The sequence below is a fragment of the Anabrus simplex genome, chromosome 7 (genome assembly GCF_040414725.1).
Source record: "Anabrus simplex isolate iqAnaSimp1 chromosome 7, ASM4041472v1, whole genome shotgun sequence".
Lineage (NCBI taxonomy): Eukaryota > Metazoa > Arthropoda > Insecta > Orthoptera > Tettigoniidae > Anabrus > Anabrus simplex.
The window spans coordinates 168,134,382-168,150,521 of record NC_090271.1 but is presented as its reverse complement, the minus strand read 5'-3'; the positions used below and the strand labels follow the sequence as shown (position 1 = coordinate 168,150,521).

The window sequence follows — 16,140 nt, the reverse complement described above, 5'->3', positions numbered from 1 at the left end:
TCCTCTCTCAATATCGGGTATGGTTTAGGAGAAGATGCGTGAAGGAGTATATGATTGCTTTAATACATCATACTGGTTTAGACATGTGTTGATATACTTACTTATATTGCCAGCACTTTGGACCTGTAATGACAGGCATTCTCTTACAAGCATATTAATCAGCATATTAATCATGGTTTAAATCAGTTAAATTTTTTCATTTGTTTTAGGTTGGTGATGTTCTGGAAAGTGAAATTGATGGAATTGGAGCTATGAAGAATACATTTGTTAGTTGAAGACTGGCAGTTATGGTACCAGCAATATCAATCAACTTCCTATTGTAATTAGAAATTAGAAATGAAAATATATATATATACCTAACTGTGGAATATTGTACCATTTGGTGCTCTTGTTCTGTCTTGCTTGCCCATTTGGGATATACTGTGCTTAAGAAGTTTAAGTGGTTGTGTAGGCTGCTTGCTGTAACAAAATGTTATGTACCTTGTGGATCAGGACATCATGAATTGTATTAAACAATACAAGGCATTTTCACACCAGGCAAATGCTGGGGCTGTACCTTAATTAAGGTCACGGCCGTTTCTTTCCCACTCCTAGCCCTTTCGTATCCCATCGTTGCCATAAGACCTGTCTGTGTCGGTGCGATGTAAAGCCACTAACAAAAAAAAAAAAAATACAGGAAAGAATTACATTGTATGTTTGCATGATCATGTGTTCTGAGCTTTTGTTATTCATAACTGGTTTTGCAAGATGAGAATTACAAATACTTGAACTTACCTCTAACTTAAGGCATGTGAACAACCATTGACAATTACCGTCACAAAAAAGCAAAAAAATCCAGTTTCTTTTTATAGAGGTGGAGAAATAGATGAAAATACTGGTATCTAAAATCAAATGGGAAGAATTTGTGTTCCATAGGAGAAGAATTTATGAAATAGTTTTTGGTATAATTATAATCAGTTCAGTGTATATGGTACTTTTTCAATAGTGGCAGGATTTGGGAAATAACTGTGAAAATACCCATTCAGGCAGCATAAAATTTTCTCTGGAATTTTATAACGTATACTCAAAATTAATGAAAGAGGGAAGTAAACAGTTTTGAATAAAATCAAATTATACCAGGTACACATCAAATGAATGACAGTCATGGCAGTGCTGGACATACTGTTTCACAAAGTATCATTATCAGCATGAGAATAGGTATCAGTACTCATCAGTAATTGATCGTGCTCTTTTCATGTCTCATAATCATTTTTGTATACTTGGCCGCACTTGTCTCCTTTAACTAAACAATAACTGCAACATCTGACAAAAAGGTTTTTTTTTTTCAGACGGTATTTATCTAGTTAACTAAAACAACATTATCGCAAATAAATATTAATCCTTCTGAGTTCTGTTACAAATTAATTGTTGTTTATATTTTTCTGACGTTCTGTTTGGTAAGCCTACAATATCTAGTGCATTTCTTTTGATTATATATATCTAAACTTGAGATTTGTTGGATCCAAGTGGTCTGCGATATTGACATATAGTGTTCAGTATATTTCCATATTTTAAAAATGTTTTAAGCCATTAGAAGTCCAAACCCTTGCCAAAAAAAGGTGAAAGGTCAGAAGAGTTAGATAATAACCAGTGGTTTAGCTATTATTATTATTATTATTATTATCATCATCATCATATGTCTTCACTACCGTACAGACTTATTCCTTTCAGTATTCTGCAAGCTGCTGAATTTACTAATGCCTCCACAATCTCTATTTGTAACTAGCTCTATGGCTTTGTTTATTTCTATAGCTCTTATCTTTCAGTCATTATAAACTGAGTCTAACCATTGTCATCTTGGTCTCCCTTTATTTATCTTACCCTCTATGACAGAGCCCATTATTCTCCTAGGTAACTGTAACCTTTCCTCTTCCATTCACCTCACATGACCCCACCACTGAAGCCAGTTTGTGTGTACTGCTTCATCCATCAAGCTTATTCCTAATAACTTAGGCTTTATCTCTCATTCTGAGTACCCTCCTGCCATTATTCCCACCTCTTTGTACCAGCAATCATTTCACATCTGTTACCTTCCAATTTATGAATAAGACATCCTGAGTCCATCCAGCTTTCGCTCCTGTACAGCAAAGTTGGTGTGAAAACAGAAAGGGTTTCATCTAGGAGATGACTTTTTTTTTTTTTTTTTTTTTTACTGTTGATTGCTCATGTTTGAGCTTTGCTGCACCTTAATTCAATCTCACTATTCTGGCAGTGAGCGTGGTGTGTTTGTGATCACATCATCCTTTCAAGCTGCTCAACTTCTGAGGGCAGAGCTTAGCTCGATGGCTGCTGTGACAATTATGATCTCACCGCTACAGTTTGTCTGCAGAGAAGCATGTAATTTCCACCTCAGACCTAGTAACTGGAACATCATCTGTCCTCACTCTTCCTTCCACCTCTTCAGGAGTTTCTCACTCATTCAGGAGTGTGTCGAAATAGGTCTTCATTCCATTTCAAATTTCTTGTTCACTCTGGACAACATTCTCATTGTAGAGTATGCTTCTATCTTTAGTGCTGTGCTGTTTTAAATAAAAATCCTGTTTATGATATACTGGTAGTGTGTGTTTTATTAGAAACACAGTTTTCACGTTGGAAAGATAAAGATAAGAAGGAAGTTTTAAATTGTGAACTGAAACATTCAGGTAAATGCTACCATCTTAGTTTCAAATGGTTGTGGTTGAAGAAATTCCTGTGGTTGTGCTCCTCTCTATCTCTGCGGAAGTTATTTTGTTGGCAATGCTTTCTTTTTAGCAGTATAAGCAATGTTTGGAATAGAGAAGGATTTGCTGCTTTGTTGAATATAATACGATCGTAACACAAATACTCAGATTTGGCAGAGCATTTGAAGTCGTCATCATCATCATCATCATCATCATCAAATCCCTCCAGCATGCCAGACAGGGTGCTATTAAACAAGTCTTCGCCATTGTTGTCTGTCCAGAAATGCCAGTCATCAAAATCAAGTCACCAATGTCAGAGTCTACCTGTAGTGATGTGGAATGAAATAATTTTAAAACTAGTTTCATCGGTAGTGTAGGCATTTTCTTGTGTGTACAGATATTTCATGTGACTCTATCAGTTATTAAAATTTATGTTCTGAATTGGGAACAATCCATCTTCTAGCTTTGGAACTTCTGTATAAGTCATACTTTGTGCCCATTCTCACATACAGTCTAGAAACATCTACATTGACAGAGAGAGAAGTTGGTAAATTGCAAGCATATGAAATGAAGTTTCTACAAACTACTCTTCAAAAAACACACAAGGACCATGTAAGGAACGATAACATCAGAATGGAACTGGAAGTGGACTTGTTAGAAGAGAAGCTAAGGACTTCGAGACTAACATGTATGGATATGTAAAGCAAATGCCTGGCATACCATGTGCATTCCTAGAAAGACGGGTTGAAGGAAGAAGGCCAGTGGGAAGACCTGGGAAGAGATGGCTACACCAGCTGAGAGAGGATGTAGAGAGAAGAGGAGGGAATTAGGAGTCAGGGGTGAGAGAGAAGGCATTTGGAACTTCTGTTTACAATCCCCTTTCTTTATCTTCCAGTCTTTAACCCTTGGTATCCTCTTCCTGGTCTTTGTCTTCTGCTCTTGGATTCCTGTCAAGTCAGCCACCAGAAGGTTATGGTTGCTATCAAGATATTCGCTAGGAATAGCTTTCTCATCTTGCACTCGTTCTCCACACTTCATGTCAGTTATCATGTAATCTTTTACAGACTGCCATCCGACAGTATGGTTCGAACCCATTATCTCCTGGATGCAAGCTCACAGCTGCGCACTCCTAACAGCATGACCAACTTGCCCAGAATGATAGTGAGTAACTAAGCCCAGAGCCTACTTCAAAGTAGCCTCTAACTTATAATCTGAGAAAAATGTTCAAGATTCCCTAAACCCCTAGAATCTGAACCAATGATCCTTAGACATGAAGACATATCATAAAGATGGCAATAGGTTTAATTCAAAGAAAAGTTGAGTTCAATGTAATTCAGGGATAAGTCCATGAAAAGTTCACTAAATGGATTTAATCCCAACAGTACATTTCTTGAGAAGTTGGCAAATTATAAGTAGTTCAAAATAGAACTCTTCATGACAAATGCAGAGAAGAGAAGAGGAGAGAAGATTAAATATGTTTGTTAGGTGAAAGTTAATTCAGAGGAAGTAAAAGTGTAACCCATCGGTCAACACAACTCTCACAGATCAAGGCTGTTGTTAGGTTGTTGCACTTAACTTGTAATCATTGAAAGAACTACTTTCCACAAAAGCTGGAGTCCACGGTTACATTTCTTTTTCAAAGAATGGTTCCCCTGTGAAGCACATACTGGCCAAATATGCAGTATACCTCTGTAAAGATAATGCGTGATTATTAAAATTCCCATGCTGGGAAGGCTCTCTCCTACCTCAGCCACACTGCTGCTCTCTCTGGCTGGTAGTTCATTCACAACGGGACAGCAAACAGACAGGCATACCCAGTAGGTGACATTACCAGTGCTGGGGTGGAACATACGCTACGGAGAAGGGACCTTCTGTGACAAGAAGAATCTAGAAGTCGTGATGTAGATCATTAAGACAGCAGAGGCTTGCTGTTAAATTGCGTGGCAGAGAGGAAAAGTTCTGCGATGCAAAATATATTGAACTGATAGTCAAATATGGCTGAAGCTTGTTCTTACAGTATTAATTTATCTAAATGTCTGGTTCCATGGCTGCGTGGTTAGCGTGCTGGCCTTTGGTCTAGGGGGTCTCAGGTTCAATTCCCAGCCATGTCGGGGATTTTAAACTTCATTGGTTAATTCCGATGGCTTGGAGGGTGGGCGTGTGATGTCTTCGTTAGAACTCATCATAGATAGTGTCCCATCCTCATAGACACACAGGTCGCCTATGCGGCGTCAACTCGAAAGACCTGCACCAGGCCTCTTTGGAAGTCACACACCATTGTTGTTGTTGTTGTTGTTGCCATTCATATTCATAACCTCTCTGTCAACTCAACCACTAACTTAGCTGATTGATTTCCTGAGCCAGGTAGAAGTGGTTAACAGATATTATCTACCATGTCTGTCTGTCAAGTCATAGAAAGACAAATGGGAACATGAAATGGAACAAATTTACATTGAATTCTGTGTATTTCAAAAGCTGAGGTTTGCAGTGAGCTAATGTGTGAGAAGACATTGTACAGCTGTACTAACTCAGTTCATAGTGATCCTTTATATTATCTCCAGCATAAATGTATACATTGTTTGATACCTCTGTAGATAACATTCACAATACAGGCCTAGAACATGGATTGGAAAAGTTACATACATTGGACATGGTAATGTGATGAGCATCATGCTTACCTGTGAAAGATTCTAAGAACATACAATATTTTATTCTATTAGGAAAAGGTGTGGTACATCAGTCATTTAATGATTTTTCTGTTAGTAAATGCTAGTATATAATGCACCAACATTTGCATCTATACATAAAGCAGCAAGTATTATATGTACAGCTGGAAGGAACATGCAGAATATATCCTTTGCCTTGCATTGCATTGGTATTCCACGAGACCTCATTGGGTTTGGGTATGACTGTTGGAGACAAAGCTTTTAGTGGTACGGTACAACATAACAAATTTTAAAAAAACCCTGCCACTACTGCCCTGCTGGGATGATTTTTGATAAAATCTTATTCTTTCCTACGACTTCAACACTATCAGATTCATGTTTGCATCCTTGGCTATCAAAGGACATCCTGTGCAATATTTACAGTCAAGATGTAATGAACAAAGTTTTGGGAAAATAGTTGTCTAATTAAAATGTTTACTTTTCCTGATCCAGTTCTTCCTTGGTTTTGAATATTTGATGTGTAGCTGCTAATTAAATGGAAAGATCTTTTTTACATACGTCTTCATCCTCCTGTGTATCTGAAAGCTTGTTTGTTTGCCATATATTTAGTATCTTTATTTACTTGTGAATACCAGCTGTGTTGTTTGGTAGAAATTTCCAATAAATTTGGGCAACATTTAAATAATACTTATAAATGAAGAATCTTCTCATGCTCAATGGCTTCTTGCCCCTGGAGAAGTAGGAAGACATAAATATGATTTAGTGCATAGATCAAATCACTTATTTTTGTAAATACTGCACAGAAAAATGGACATTTACATTTGTTAAAATATATGAAAATGTAAAAGTTTGCTAGGTATTAGTTTCATAAAACTGCATATTATGGTGTAATAAATCAGACTACCGTACTGCCTTTTAGAATTATTTTATTGAAATTGGGTATGACTGTTGGAGACAAAGCTTTTAGTGGTACGGTACAACAAGTACCGTACAGTATTTTACTGGATGTATGGGAGCATTCTTTATATACATTAACTTACTGTTGTTTACATTTTAGTTACGATACATAAGTTTGTTTCACTAATATATAAAGTTTGTGTACTGAATATTGAATTATGGAAACAATAGTCCACTTGGTACTATTTGAGAGACAGAGCATCATTAAGATGACTGACTGTAAATGCCTTTTGTAATTTAGTGTTAACAGTGAAATATAAAACCTATACTATATTGAGTGTTTTCTTTTCTTCTTGATGTCTGTGCCTTGACGTTATGACTTGTAAGCCTAGCACTAGGATAAACAAAAATATTATATTTCCTGGTTGTGTTATAAAAATATCCCTGTACCTTCATTTTTTTCAGGGCATTAAATGTAATCACAGTGTTTCACTCCTGGAAGGACAAACCTCAAAACACAACTGGTGGAAAATACATATAATTGGTGTTATTTCAAAACCTTGTAACTCCAGCAACCATTGAAATTGAGGTTTTTGAGTCTACTAAATAAAAAATAAATTTATATGGCATGATGTTATGGCCGGATACTCTTCTTGATGCCAACCTCAGTTGAAGAGCTAATGAAGATGAAATGAATGATGGTGAATGAAATTGGGTAAGAAAGTGGCCTACTATGAATAGGAACTGTTCCAACATTTACCTGGAAGTGGAAATGGGGAAACCACAGAAAACCATTCTCACAACAGCCGGTGGTGGGGTTGGTGGGGTTCGAACCCCCCCACTCGTCGGCCATGGCCATAGTACTGCACGTTAACATGCACGGCCTTCCGCTCGGTTAAAAAGTAATAATATTTGGTGAAAAATGGTAAATTAAAATGAAAACAGCCTGTGGGATGGTTTAAAAACAGGTATATACCTTATGCAGAAATAGAGAGATTAAGAAGGAGGTGCAGGTTAGAAAGAAATAGAGTTACGAATGTTTGTGGAAGTAAGGAGAGATTGAAGGAACTTGCTAGGAAATTGAATTTAGCAGAAAAAAGCCTGCTAAAGATAAGATGATGGCAAGCATAATTGGCAGTCATACTAGTTTTAGTGGGAAATTGAAAGGTACATATAGACAGGTGTGGATTTTGAGAGCTCCACTACCCCCCCCCCCCCCCCCCCCCCAAAAAAAGGTATGTACAATTTTGGAAAATTTGTGTATAAAAAGTGCTCATCATTTGATAATATTCTGTTTATAAGAATAAACTTACAATAAAATGTCTTGTACAATGTAATCCTGCTATGAAACCACTTAATCATCATTACAATAAGATAGGCTGCTTTATAGTAACAAGAACAGAAACTTCTCTTGAGTAGTATTACCGATTCACCTAACAGCTAAAGAGAAACTGTGTCTGATCCTATCTTTGCCTTAGAGGCCACAGCACCCATCATAAAACATGCAGAACTGCTCTTGTAGTTACTCCTGACTGGAAAGTTTTTTAACATTATTTTTTCAGATTTTCTAGATGGGACCTTCCTTTAAATGAGGTATACAATTGCTTGATTGGTTGACAGAGTTATTGACAGGCTGAAGGAAAGTATGTATTTCAATACTAAAGTAATCGAAGGCTTAAAACTGGAAATCAATGAACGGGATGAAAGGATCAAGGAACTTCACAAGATGAAGGCCGATTCCCATGATGAAGTTGAGCATGTAAACCAATACTTAAGGAGAAACAATATTGAAATCCATGGCGCACCAGAATTTCTGAATGAAGACGTTTATAGTGTCGTGACAAATATTGGTAAAGCTATTGGATTTGAATTAAATAAGTGTGATGTAGACATTGCTCATAGAATTCCCTCGGCAAACAAGACACTGCCCAGACCCATGATTGTCAAATTTGTGAACAAATGGAAAAAACAGGAATTTATGACAGCAAAGAAGAATGTCCGGCAGATATCATCTGTAGCAGTGGACTTCAATGCTTCAGATCATATGGTTTTGCTTTTTTTTTTTCTGTTTAAAGGGACCTAACATCGAGGTCATCAGCCCCTAATGGTACGAAATGAAATAACAAAAAGTACAAATTCATACACTGACCAAAATAAAATAAAAAATGTCATGAAGAATGAATGGATGGACATGAACCCAACAAGAAAAGAAACAAACAAAAACAGTGGAGCAGACTCAAAAAAGATCGTAAATAATAGTATTACTGACCAAGGGACCACTTATAAAGCACAATGATGCTTGATGTCTAAAGGGGTGCAAAATCCATGTCTAAGGCCCCACAGAATGGTACATGTCGCGAGTAAAGTAGAACCATGGTATTTGTCATGTTGGGGTACTAATCAAAAGTAGCGAAGACTCACGGTGTTCCACACAAGATGGTACTACTCACAAGTATTGTACTTCGTACAGGGAACGCAGACCTATGGTGTTTCTCACACAATGGCGCCGCTCACAGCCAACACAAACCGATGAGGCTCCTCACCTAGGTGTACTAATCACAGGCGCCAGTATGCCTGTGGTGTTCCTCACATAGTGGGCACCAATCACAGGCAATGCAGACCAACGGTGTCACTCATATAGCGGTACAACACACAGGCTACGCCCAGACCTGTGGTGTTGTTCACATGGGTACGACGCACGGGTACTGGAACCCCCAGGCCAGCCTCTTTACTGCTACGAATCACAAACTTATTTCGTACCTAATTTAGTGGTACTACTCGCAAGTACAGGCAACCCATGGTGTTCCCCGCATGATGGTACGAATCAAAAGTAGTTTCATGGTTCTAATTCAATCATCCCTTGGTCGCCCCTTAGTCGCAGAGGATACCGCGGGTGTGTTCTACACGTGCGTCCCCCACCCGCAGGGGGTAGTGCGATTGGTCTGCGATAGGTATTTTATTTCCCTCAAGTCCGCCGGCAAGCCGGTTAGGACCCCCCTATCCGTCACCTGGGATGCGCCAAGTGGGAGCATCACCTCTCCCCCTGCTACGCCAGCGTAGTAGGTTCGTGGATCATATGATTTGCCGGTACATCAATGATCATCTTACACCCGGAGCCAAAGGTCTTCTTAAGAGAGTCAAGGATTTAAGAATGAAAGGTTATGAGTGGACACGGGAAGGTAAGATTTTTTTTAGGAAGGAGGACAACTCTAATGTGATAAGCATAAGAAGTATTGAAGATATCCTTAATCTTGAATCAGCTTGAATTATGATATGGAAATTTTAGAGGCTCAGTTGACAAACTTTAGACAACTTAAAACCAGAGACTGCCATCTCAGAATTTCTTATGCTAACTCACAAAGTATCCGTAATAAATGGCTAAACTTGACCACTTAATTGTAGATGTACAGATGCTAGAAATCATTATCATAGTAGAAACTTGGTTATTTCCAAAAGATGAGAAGTATTATAAACTGAAAGGTTCATCATCATCGGTTTGCCCTTCCAGCGAGCCGGGTAAAGCGTCTTCCAAAGTTGCCTATTCAAAAAGATTTTGCTGTCCATGACAGATTCCCAATGCTGTGGAAGACATTATTATTAAGCTACAGGAGTCCTTAGACTCATTTATGGTAGCATCAAGCCTCTTTATAGATCTTCAGAAAGCATTTGACACAGTTTCTACTGAAGTTGGAAGCAGCAGGGGTTAGAGGTTTAGCACTTACCTGGTTTACAGATTATCTCAGAGACAGGGTACAGTTTGTTAGTTGTATGGGAGCAAAAAGCATGTTGCAGACTATAACAACTGGTGTGCCTCAAGGTTCCATTCTAGGACCAATATTATTTCTTGTATTTATCAACAAATATTGGGAACCTGCTGCTGTTTGGCAAATTGTCATTATTTGCTGATGACAAATATTTTTTACACAGGGAATTGTATATATAATCTTGAAGAAAAGATGCAACATGACATATCTTTAATTCAGACCTGGCTTACTATCAACCGACTAAGAATTAATAATACTATATCATATTTCACAAACCATTATGTATATTTCCTCTGGACATCAACTTAAGTTTCTGTGACCAAGTGATACCTCGAGTTCAAACAACCAAACTTCTAGGACTTAGTCACTAACTTGGGAGAATCACATCAAAATGCTGTGTGACAGAATAACTCCTGATATCAGTGTACTCAGCCGATTAAAATACAAAGTTTCTCGTGGACTGTTAAAGAGTATTTATCATGCACTAATTGATCCTGATGTGGATATATGTCAGTAGTTGTCGCAAGAGAAAAGGGCTCTACGTATAGGAACCACGCCAAACAACTAGAGATCTAAGGTAGAATTTCTCAAGTCTGCTCTGGAGACCACTCTGCTTATATACGCAGACAACATTATTCTGGGGTCAAAAAATAAGGATCAACTCCAAGAGACCCGGTATGAACTTTAAAGGTATGGAACAGAATGACTTTGACATAAATATGGAGAAAACAGTCCAAATGATGTTCAGAAAAGGAGGGAAACACTCGGTAAAAGACTCATTATCACTGAGAAATGACTGCTGAAAGTTGTGAGCAAATTCAAATATCTGTGAATAACGTTACAAAATACAGAAAATTCATTAAGTTATAATGAACAAGAGATAACCAGATCAACAGCCTATACAATATCAAGAATCTATCACAATTAACCGTAAGTACAGCAACGCTGCTATTTGAAATCTCAGTATCACCAATCGCAACATACAAGTGAAGCATTATATGGGAAAATCTGACACTTAGCGACCTCGAGAGAATTTAAAAAGTAAAAGCATGCTTCAAGAAACGTACAAAGAGTGGGAAAAACAGTGCCTTCTATAACGGTTTATGAGCTAGCCCAGAGGTGCTCAGCTGGCCACCTTTTGAGGCTAGCCCAGTGCAGTCGGGCTGATGTGACGTAAATGTGGGCAACTTATAGAAAGCATACATCACAGTGAAGCTAGAGAGCGAATGCACTTTGGAGGGAAGGCAACAGTGATGTTTGATTGTCAATACGAAGTTCTCCTCCACCACTCAACGGAATACTGAATAGAGTACAGTATTTAAAAGGAAGAAAAACGGCTATAATTGCAAGAAAACTGACCCTTTCAAGATATTCCAGTTTGATTTATACTGCATTCAATGTAAACTGTCAATTTTACAGGATTTAAGCGTACAAGCTACAATTTACAATTCCTTGGATGGTAGTGGCGTGCAATGATTCCCAGCTACCCCAGCGCTGCTGGGGCAAATAATTATGTACGGTATTTACATTTCCTTATTATTCCCTAGAACATTTCTTTATCAAGTTAAACAAACTACAAACAGCTAAGTCTAGGCAAGTACAGCTGTCTTGATGATACGTTCACTCTACCGCAGTCCATGTCTCTCCAGCGAGCTGGGTATCTTTGCCGCCGCAGAAGAGAGCTACCCCAGCGAAATTCAAGTCACTTGGTTGAAGCATGAGCTGCAAGTCTCCTTCTCTTGGGGAGGCGGAGTGATGGCCATTGGCCTCACCCGAGATTCCCAGCGTAATATGGCGGCGAAGCAGCTAGCTTGGGTACATGTTAGTTAATACTTGAAGTTTTCAGCACCAGACACCAGATGCTAGAAGAAAAAAAAAATACAGTATAGCCACTTGCACATAGTCTTGCTAATAAAAATAATGATCTTATTAAATCAATTGTAATAAAAGTATTTATTTTATTTTTGTATTTCGGCACGTATGAAGTCTTTGGGAGGGATTCATTGATAGCATGCGTAGAGTATATTTTTCAATGCTCGTGGAAAAATATTAAGATTGCCCACCATGAACAACGGAGCCAAGCACGAAGTAAAATAATTTTGTATTTGGTTGTTGTATACAAGTGGTTTTGCCTGTAATGGTGGTATATTGTTTCTTTGTAGCGTTCCTCTTGAATTATAGGTGAAGTTTTTGCGAGTTCTGTGGCATTCTTTGGGAATATAACAGCAGTATACGTCGTGGGGAATATTTTCTCTCATTTGTCGTTGCTGTACCTATGCTCAGTAAGTGAGTGAAACTGTAAAGCTTTGACGACGGGAAAATACCTGCATAATTTTGCTCATTCTGTTTTGGTTAGAAAACAAAAAGTTAGTCCCAGTATATTTTTGTGAAAATAGTGACTGTACTATTATGAAGCGTCAATGGGAGAAACTGTAAGGAGGCCTACACTGTTTAAAATCTGCTGTACCTTAAGTTATGATGGTGCCGTCACTGCCGTGAATACCAATTTCAAAATATTATGTGCGAGTATGTGGATGAAAATATTCTTATTCAAGTGAGTTATAATGTCATTTCCTTAATACTTAAATTAATTTGTTTGTTTGTTTGTTTGTTTGTTGCCTGATCTGTTGCTTATTATATTTTCACTCAGTTATGGAGCTCCAAACCAAACCCTATGGCACTTAATGCGACCGCTGCTTAGCCTGAAGGCCTGCAGATTACGAGGGGTTGTGTGGTCAGCACGGCGCATCCTCTCGGCCGTTAGCCTTGGCTTTCGAGACCAGGGCCATCATCTCACCATCAGATAGCTCCTCAATTCTGAACATGTAGGCTGAGTGAACCTCGAACCAGCCCTCAGGTTCAGAGAAAAATCCCTGACATGGCCGGGAATCGAACCTGGGGCCTCCGGGCAAGAGGCAGGCACGCTACCCCTACACCAAGGGGCCGGCTCAGTTATGGAGTGAGTTTATAAAATAGTAATGTTCGCTTTAGGGAGAGTGGTGGGGCTGCGGTTGTTTCAAAAAATGCACCGAGCAAGTGGCTGTGCGGTTAGGTCGCACATCTGTGAGCTTGCATTCGTGAGATGGTGGGTTCGAACCCCACTGTCGGCAGCCCTTAAGATGACTTTCCGTGGTTTTCCATTTTCACACAAGGCAAATGCTGGGGCTGCACCTTAATTAAGGCCACAGCTGCTTCCTTCCTACTCCTAGTCTTTTCCTATCCCATTATCGCCGTAACACCTATCTGTGTCGGTGCGATGTAAAGCAAATTGAAAAAAAAATGCAGCTAGGGTAACGAACGTGTTCACCACACGCCACTTTGGATGGGAATGACAGTATATCCATTTCTTAAACATATGTAACATTCCTGTTATTCATTCAGCAAAAAGTAATATATTTACACAATTCAACAATTTTACTGTTTGATTTTGCACAGTGTTTTAGACCAAGTATTGTTTGAACTTCCCTGTTCACTGACTTGGAAAATAGTATTTAAAACTTAACAGGTGTCCGATGATAATAGCTAGCCTCTAAATGGCGAGGAAATTTCATCACGAATGGGGACGCAGATATTTAATATCCAAGATTAAAGTACGGTACAACAACAATGTAAATTAATCTGGCAAATAGATATACATTATACCTTCAAATAAGTAACATAACTGATGTTATTCCCGGTAAGCATGATTGGATTGTTGATGAGTTTATGAGGTAAATTAAACCCAAGCAACCACAAGCCACAGCTTCTTCACTTTAACTCTGTATTATATTAGAAATTCTTTGAAAGCACCTCTTAAACTGAAATTCATTACGTACATCACAAAAATATTCAAGGTAGTAGGCCTTTTTATTGTATCCTGTCAAAAAACATAAACTGCAATGAACATAAATAACTTATTTCTTACAACGTAAATTGAAGATGATGTACAGTAGAGTTCTATCCTCATTCTTTCATTATTTTCTGCCTCCATTTCAAACTCTTGTATTGCCGCAGTGATCGAGACTGACTGGGAGAACTTTGCCCAACCTTCACGGCTAAGCTAGAAAAGAGACGCTAGGTGTCACGAGATGGATGTGCATGGTCGTGACATCACAGGACTCGCCCTCGACTGGGAGAACTTCGCCCAACCTTCACGGCTAAGCTAGAAGAGAGATGGTAGGTGTCACGAGACGGATGTGCATGGTCGTGACATCACAGGACTCGCCCTCCCATTGCAGTTGCATTGTTTGGCGGGTTAATATCAGTCTATATACTCTTCGGTGTCGGTGTTTTCATTCTAAGCAGTGAAGCTCGGTGCATTGCTGTTCGTCTGCGGTCTGCACGTCGTTTCTTTAATGATTTAATTTACTTTCAAGGCTTGCGAATGTTTTAAAAGTTGTGAACTTGTGCGTCTCATTCGTGAGTGAAGTGAATTCCAGTGTATATGTCGTGTTTGTGCTGTTAAAATGCTGTGCTGTGCAGTTGCAGGCTGTAAAAACCATCCCAACAACGCAAAGAAATGTAAGTTGTCCTTTTATAAATTCCCAAAAGGCCAAACTCTGCACAAACAATGGGTACATTTTTATAAAAGAAAAAAATGTTTTAAACTCTAAAATCACACATATATGCTCCGAACAGTTTCTGTCCTCTGATTTTGAAAGAGATTTACAATCTGAACTGTTACACCTTCCCCTAAGCGCTTGTTAAAGAAAAGAGAAAAGGAATAGTTCCTTCACAAAACATTCCCATGTTTTCTGCATCAACCGACAATTCAGGAGAAATACACGTGCCGAAAGGTGGGATTGTAAAAAAATTTCTACTATCGCTAGTAAGCAAATCTGTAGAGAAATCAAGTGAGCTTGATGACCTTTCTCAGGAAGGACAAATTAAGGAACAGTTAATGTCAAAGTGTGAACTAGCTAGTGTGATGGTCGAAAATGAAGAATTTAAAAAATCAAATTACTTTCTGAAAATCTAAAAAGAGCCCAAAACAAAAAAAGCTGGAGGAAATTTTAAAAACTATGAGTTTTTTCTAATTGTAAAAAAACAATGTTTACTAAAGGGAAAGTGTACAAAGTGGTCACCTGAAGATGTAGCTTAAGCAGTTACAATTCAGTGTATCTCCAAAATAGAGCTTTGTCGTATGTTAGAGAAACTCTAAAATATCCCTTCCCTAGTGAAACAACAATAAGACGGCAGTTGTCACAATTTTCAACTCCACCTGGGTATTTGGATATCAGTTTTAACCTGCCAAAGGGTCAAGCAAATACTGAAAATGAAAATGAATGAAAACCTACAACCTGTTTTCCAGTCATTGTCCGGGTCAGGGATGTAATGAATGAAAGATATATAGACTATTATTACAATGGGGTCGCCACTCCTAAGGTGATTTATTAATGAGTGATAAATGCTATGAAATGATAATGGAGAATGTTGCTGGAATGAAAGATATCAGGGAAAACCAGAGTACCTGGAGAAAAACCTGTCCCGCCTCCACTTTGTCCAGCACAAATCTCACATGGAGTGACCGGGATTTGAACCACGGTATCCAGCGGTGAGAGGCCGACGCGCTGCCGTCTGAGCCACGGAGGCTACCCAAGCAAATATTATGAACGATCGTTTTAAAAGAGATTGAGTGATAAGCTTTGACGAGATGAAAGTGAAATCTGATATATGCTACGATAGTGTCGAAGATGTATTTAGAGGGACCCATGTAAATGTGCAGGTTATTATAATAAGAAGTCTAACTGGTAAATGGAAACAGCCGGTTTATTATCAGTTTGGCCAGACCGTCTCTAGTGATTTATTTTATGAAACGGTAAAACTTTTTGAGGAAACAGGATTTTGCCTAAAGGCTTTTATAAGTGATATGGGTGGTTCCAACCAAAAGTTAAACATCAACCTGGGAATAAGTCCAGAGAATTCTTCCATAAAAAATCCATGTACTGATGACCATGTGATTTGGGCATTTTGTGATGTTCCTCACATCTTTAAGTTAATAAGAAACAATCTGTTAGACCAAGGATACATGTTTGCATCTGGTAACCTGTTATAAAAGACATCTTTGTAGACTTAGTACAGTACCGGTACCAGAAAAATGGGGACTTAAAATTCACTCACAAAATAACTGAACAT

The 16,140-nt window shown here is 38.5% G+C and overlaps 1 protein-coding gene across 1 annotated transcript in view; it reads left to right on the top strand.

Moving 5' to 3' along the window:
* Window positions 1–6,595, top strand: part of LOC136877416 (oxaloacetate tautomerase FAHD2A, mitochondrial) — a 116,452-nt gene extending 109,857 nt beyond the window's left edge. The window contains exon 5 of the mRNA XM_067151437.2: window positions 210–6,595. Coding sequence (XP_067007538.1) covers window positions 210–275 — 66 coding nt within the window. The 3' untranslated portion in view covers window positions 276–6,595. The remainder of the gene's footprint in view (window positions 1–209) is intronic.
* Window positions 6,596–16,140: the final 9,545 nt, after the last annotated feature.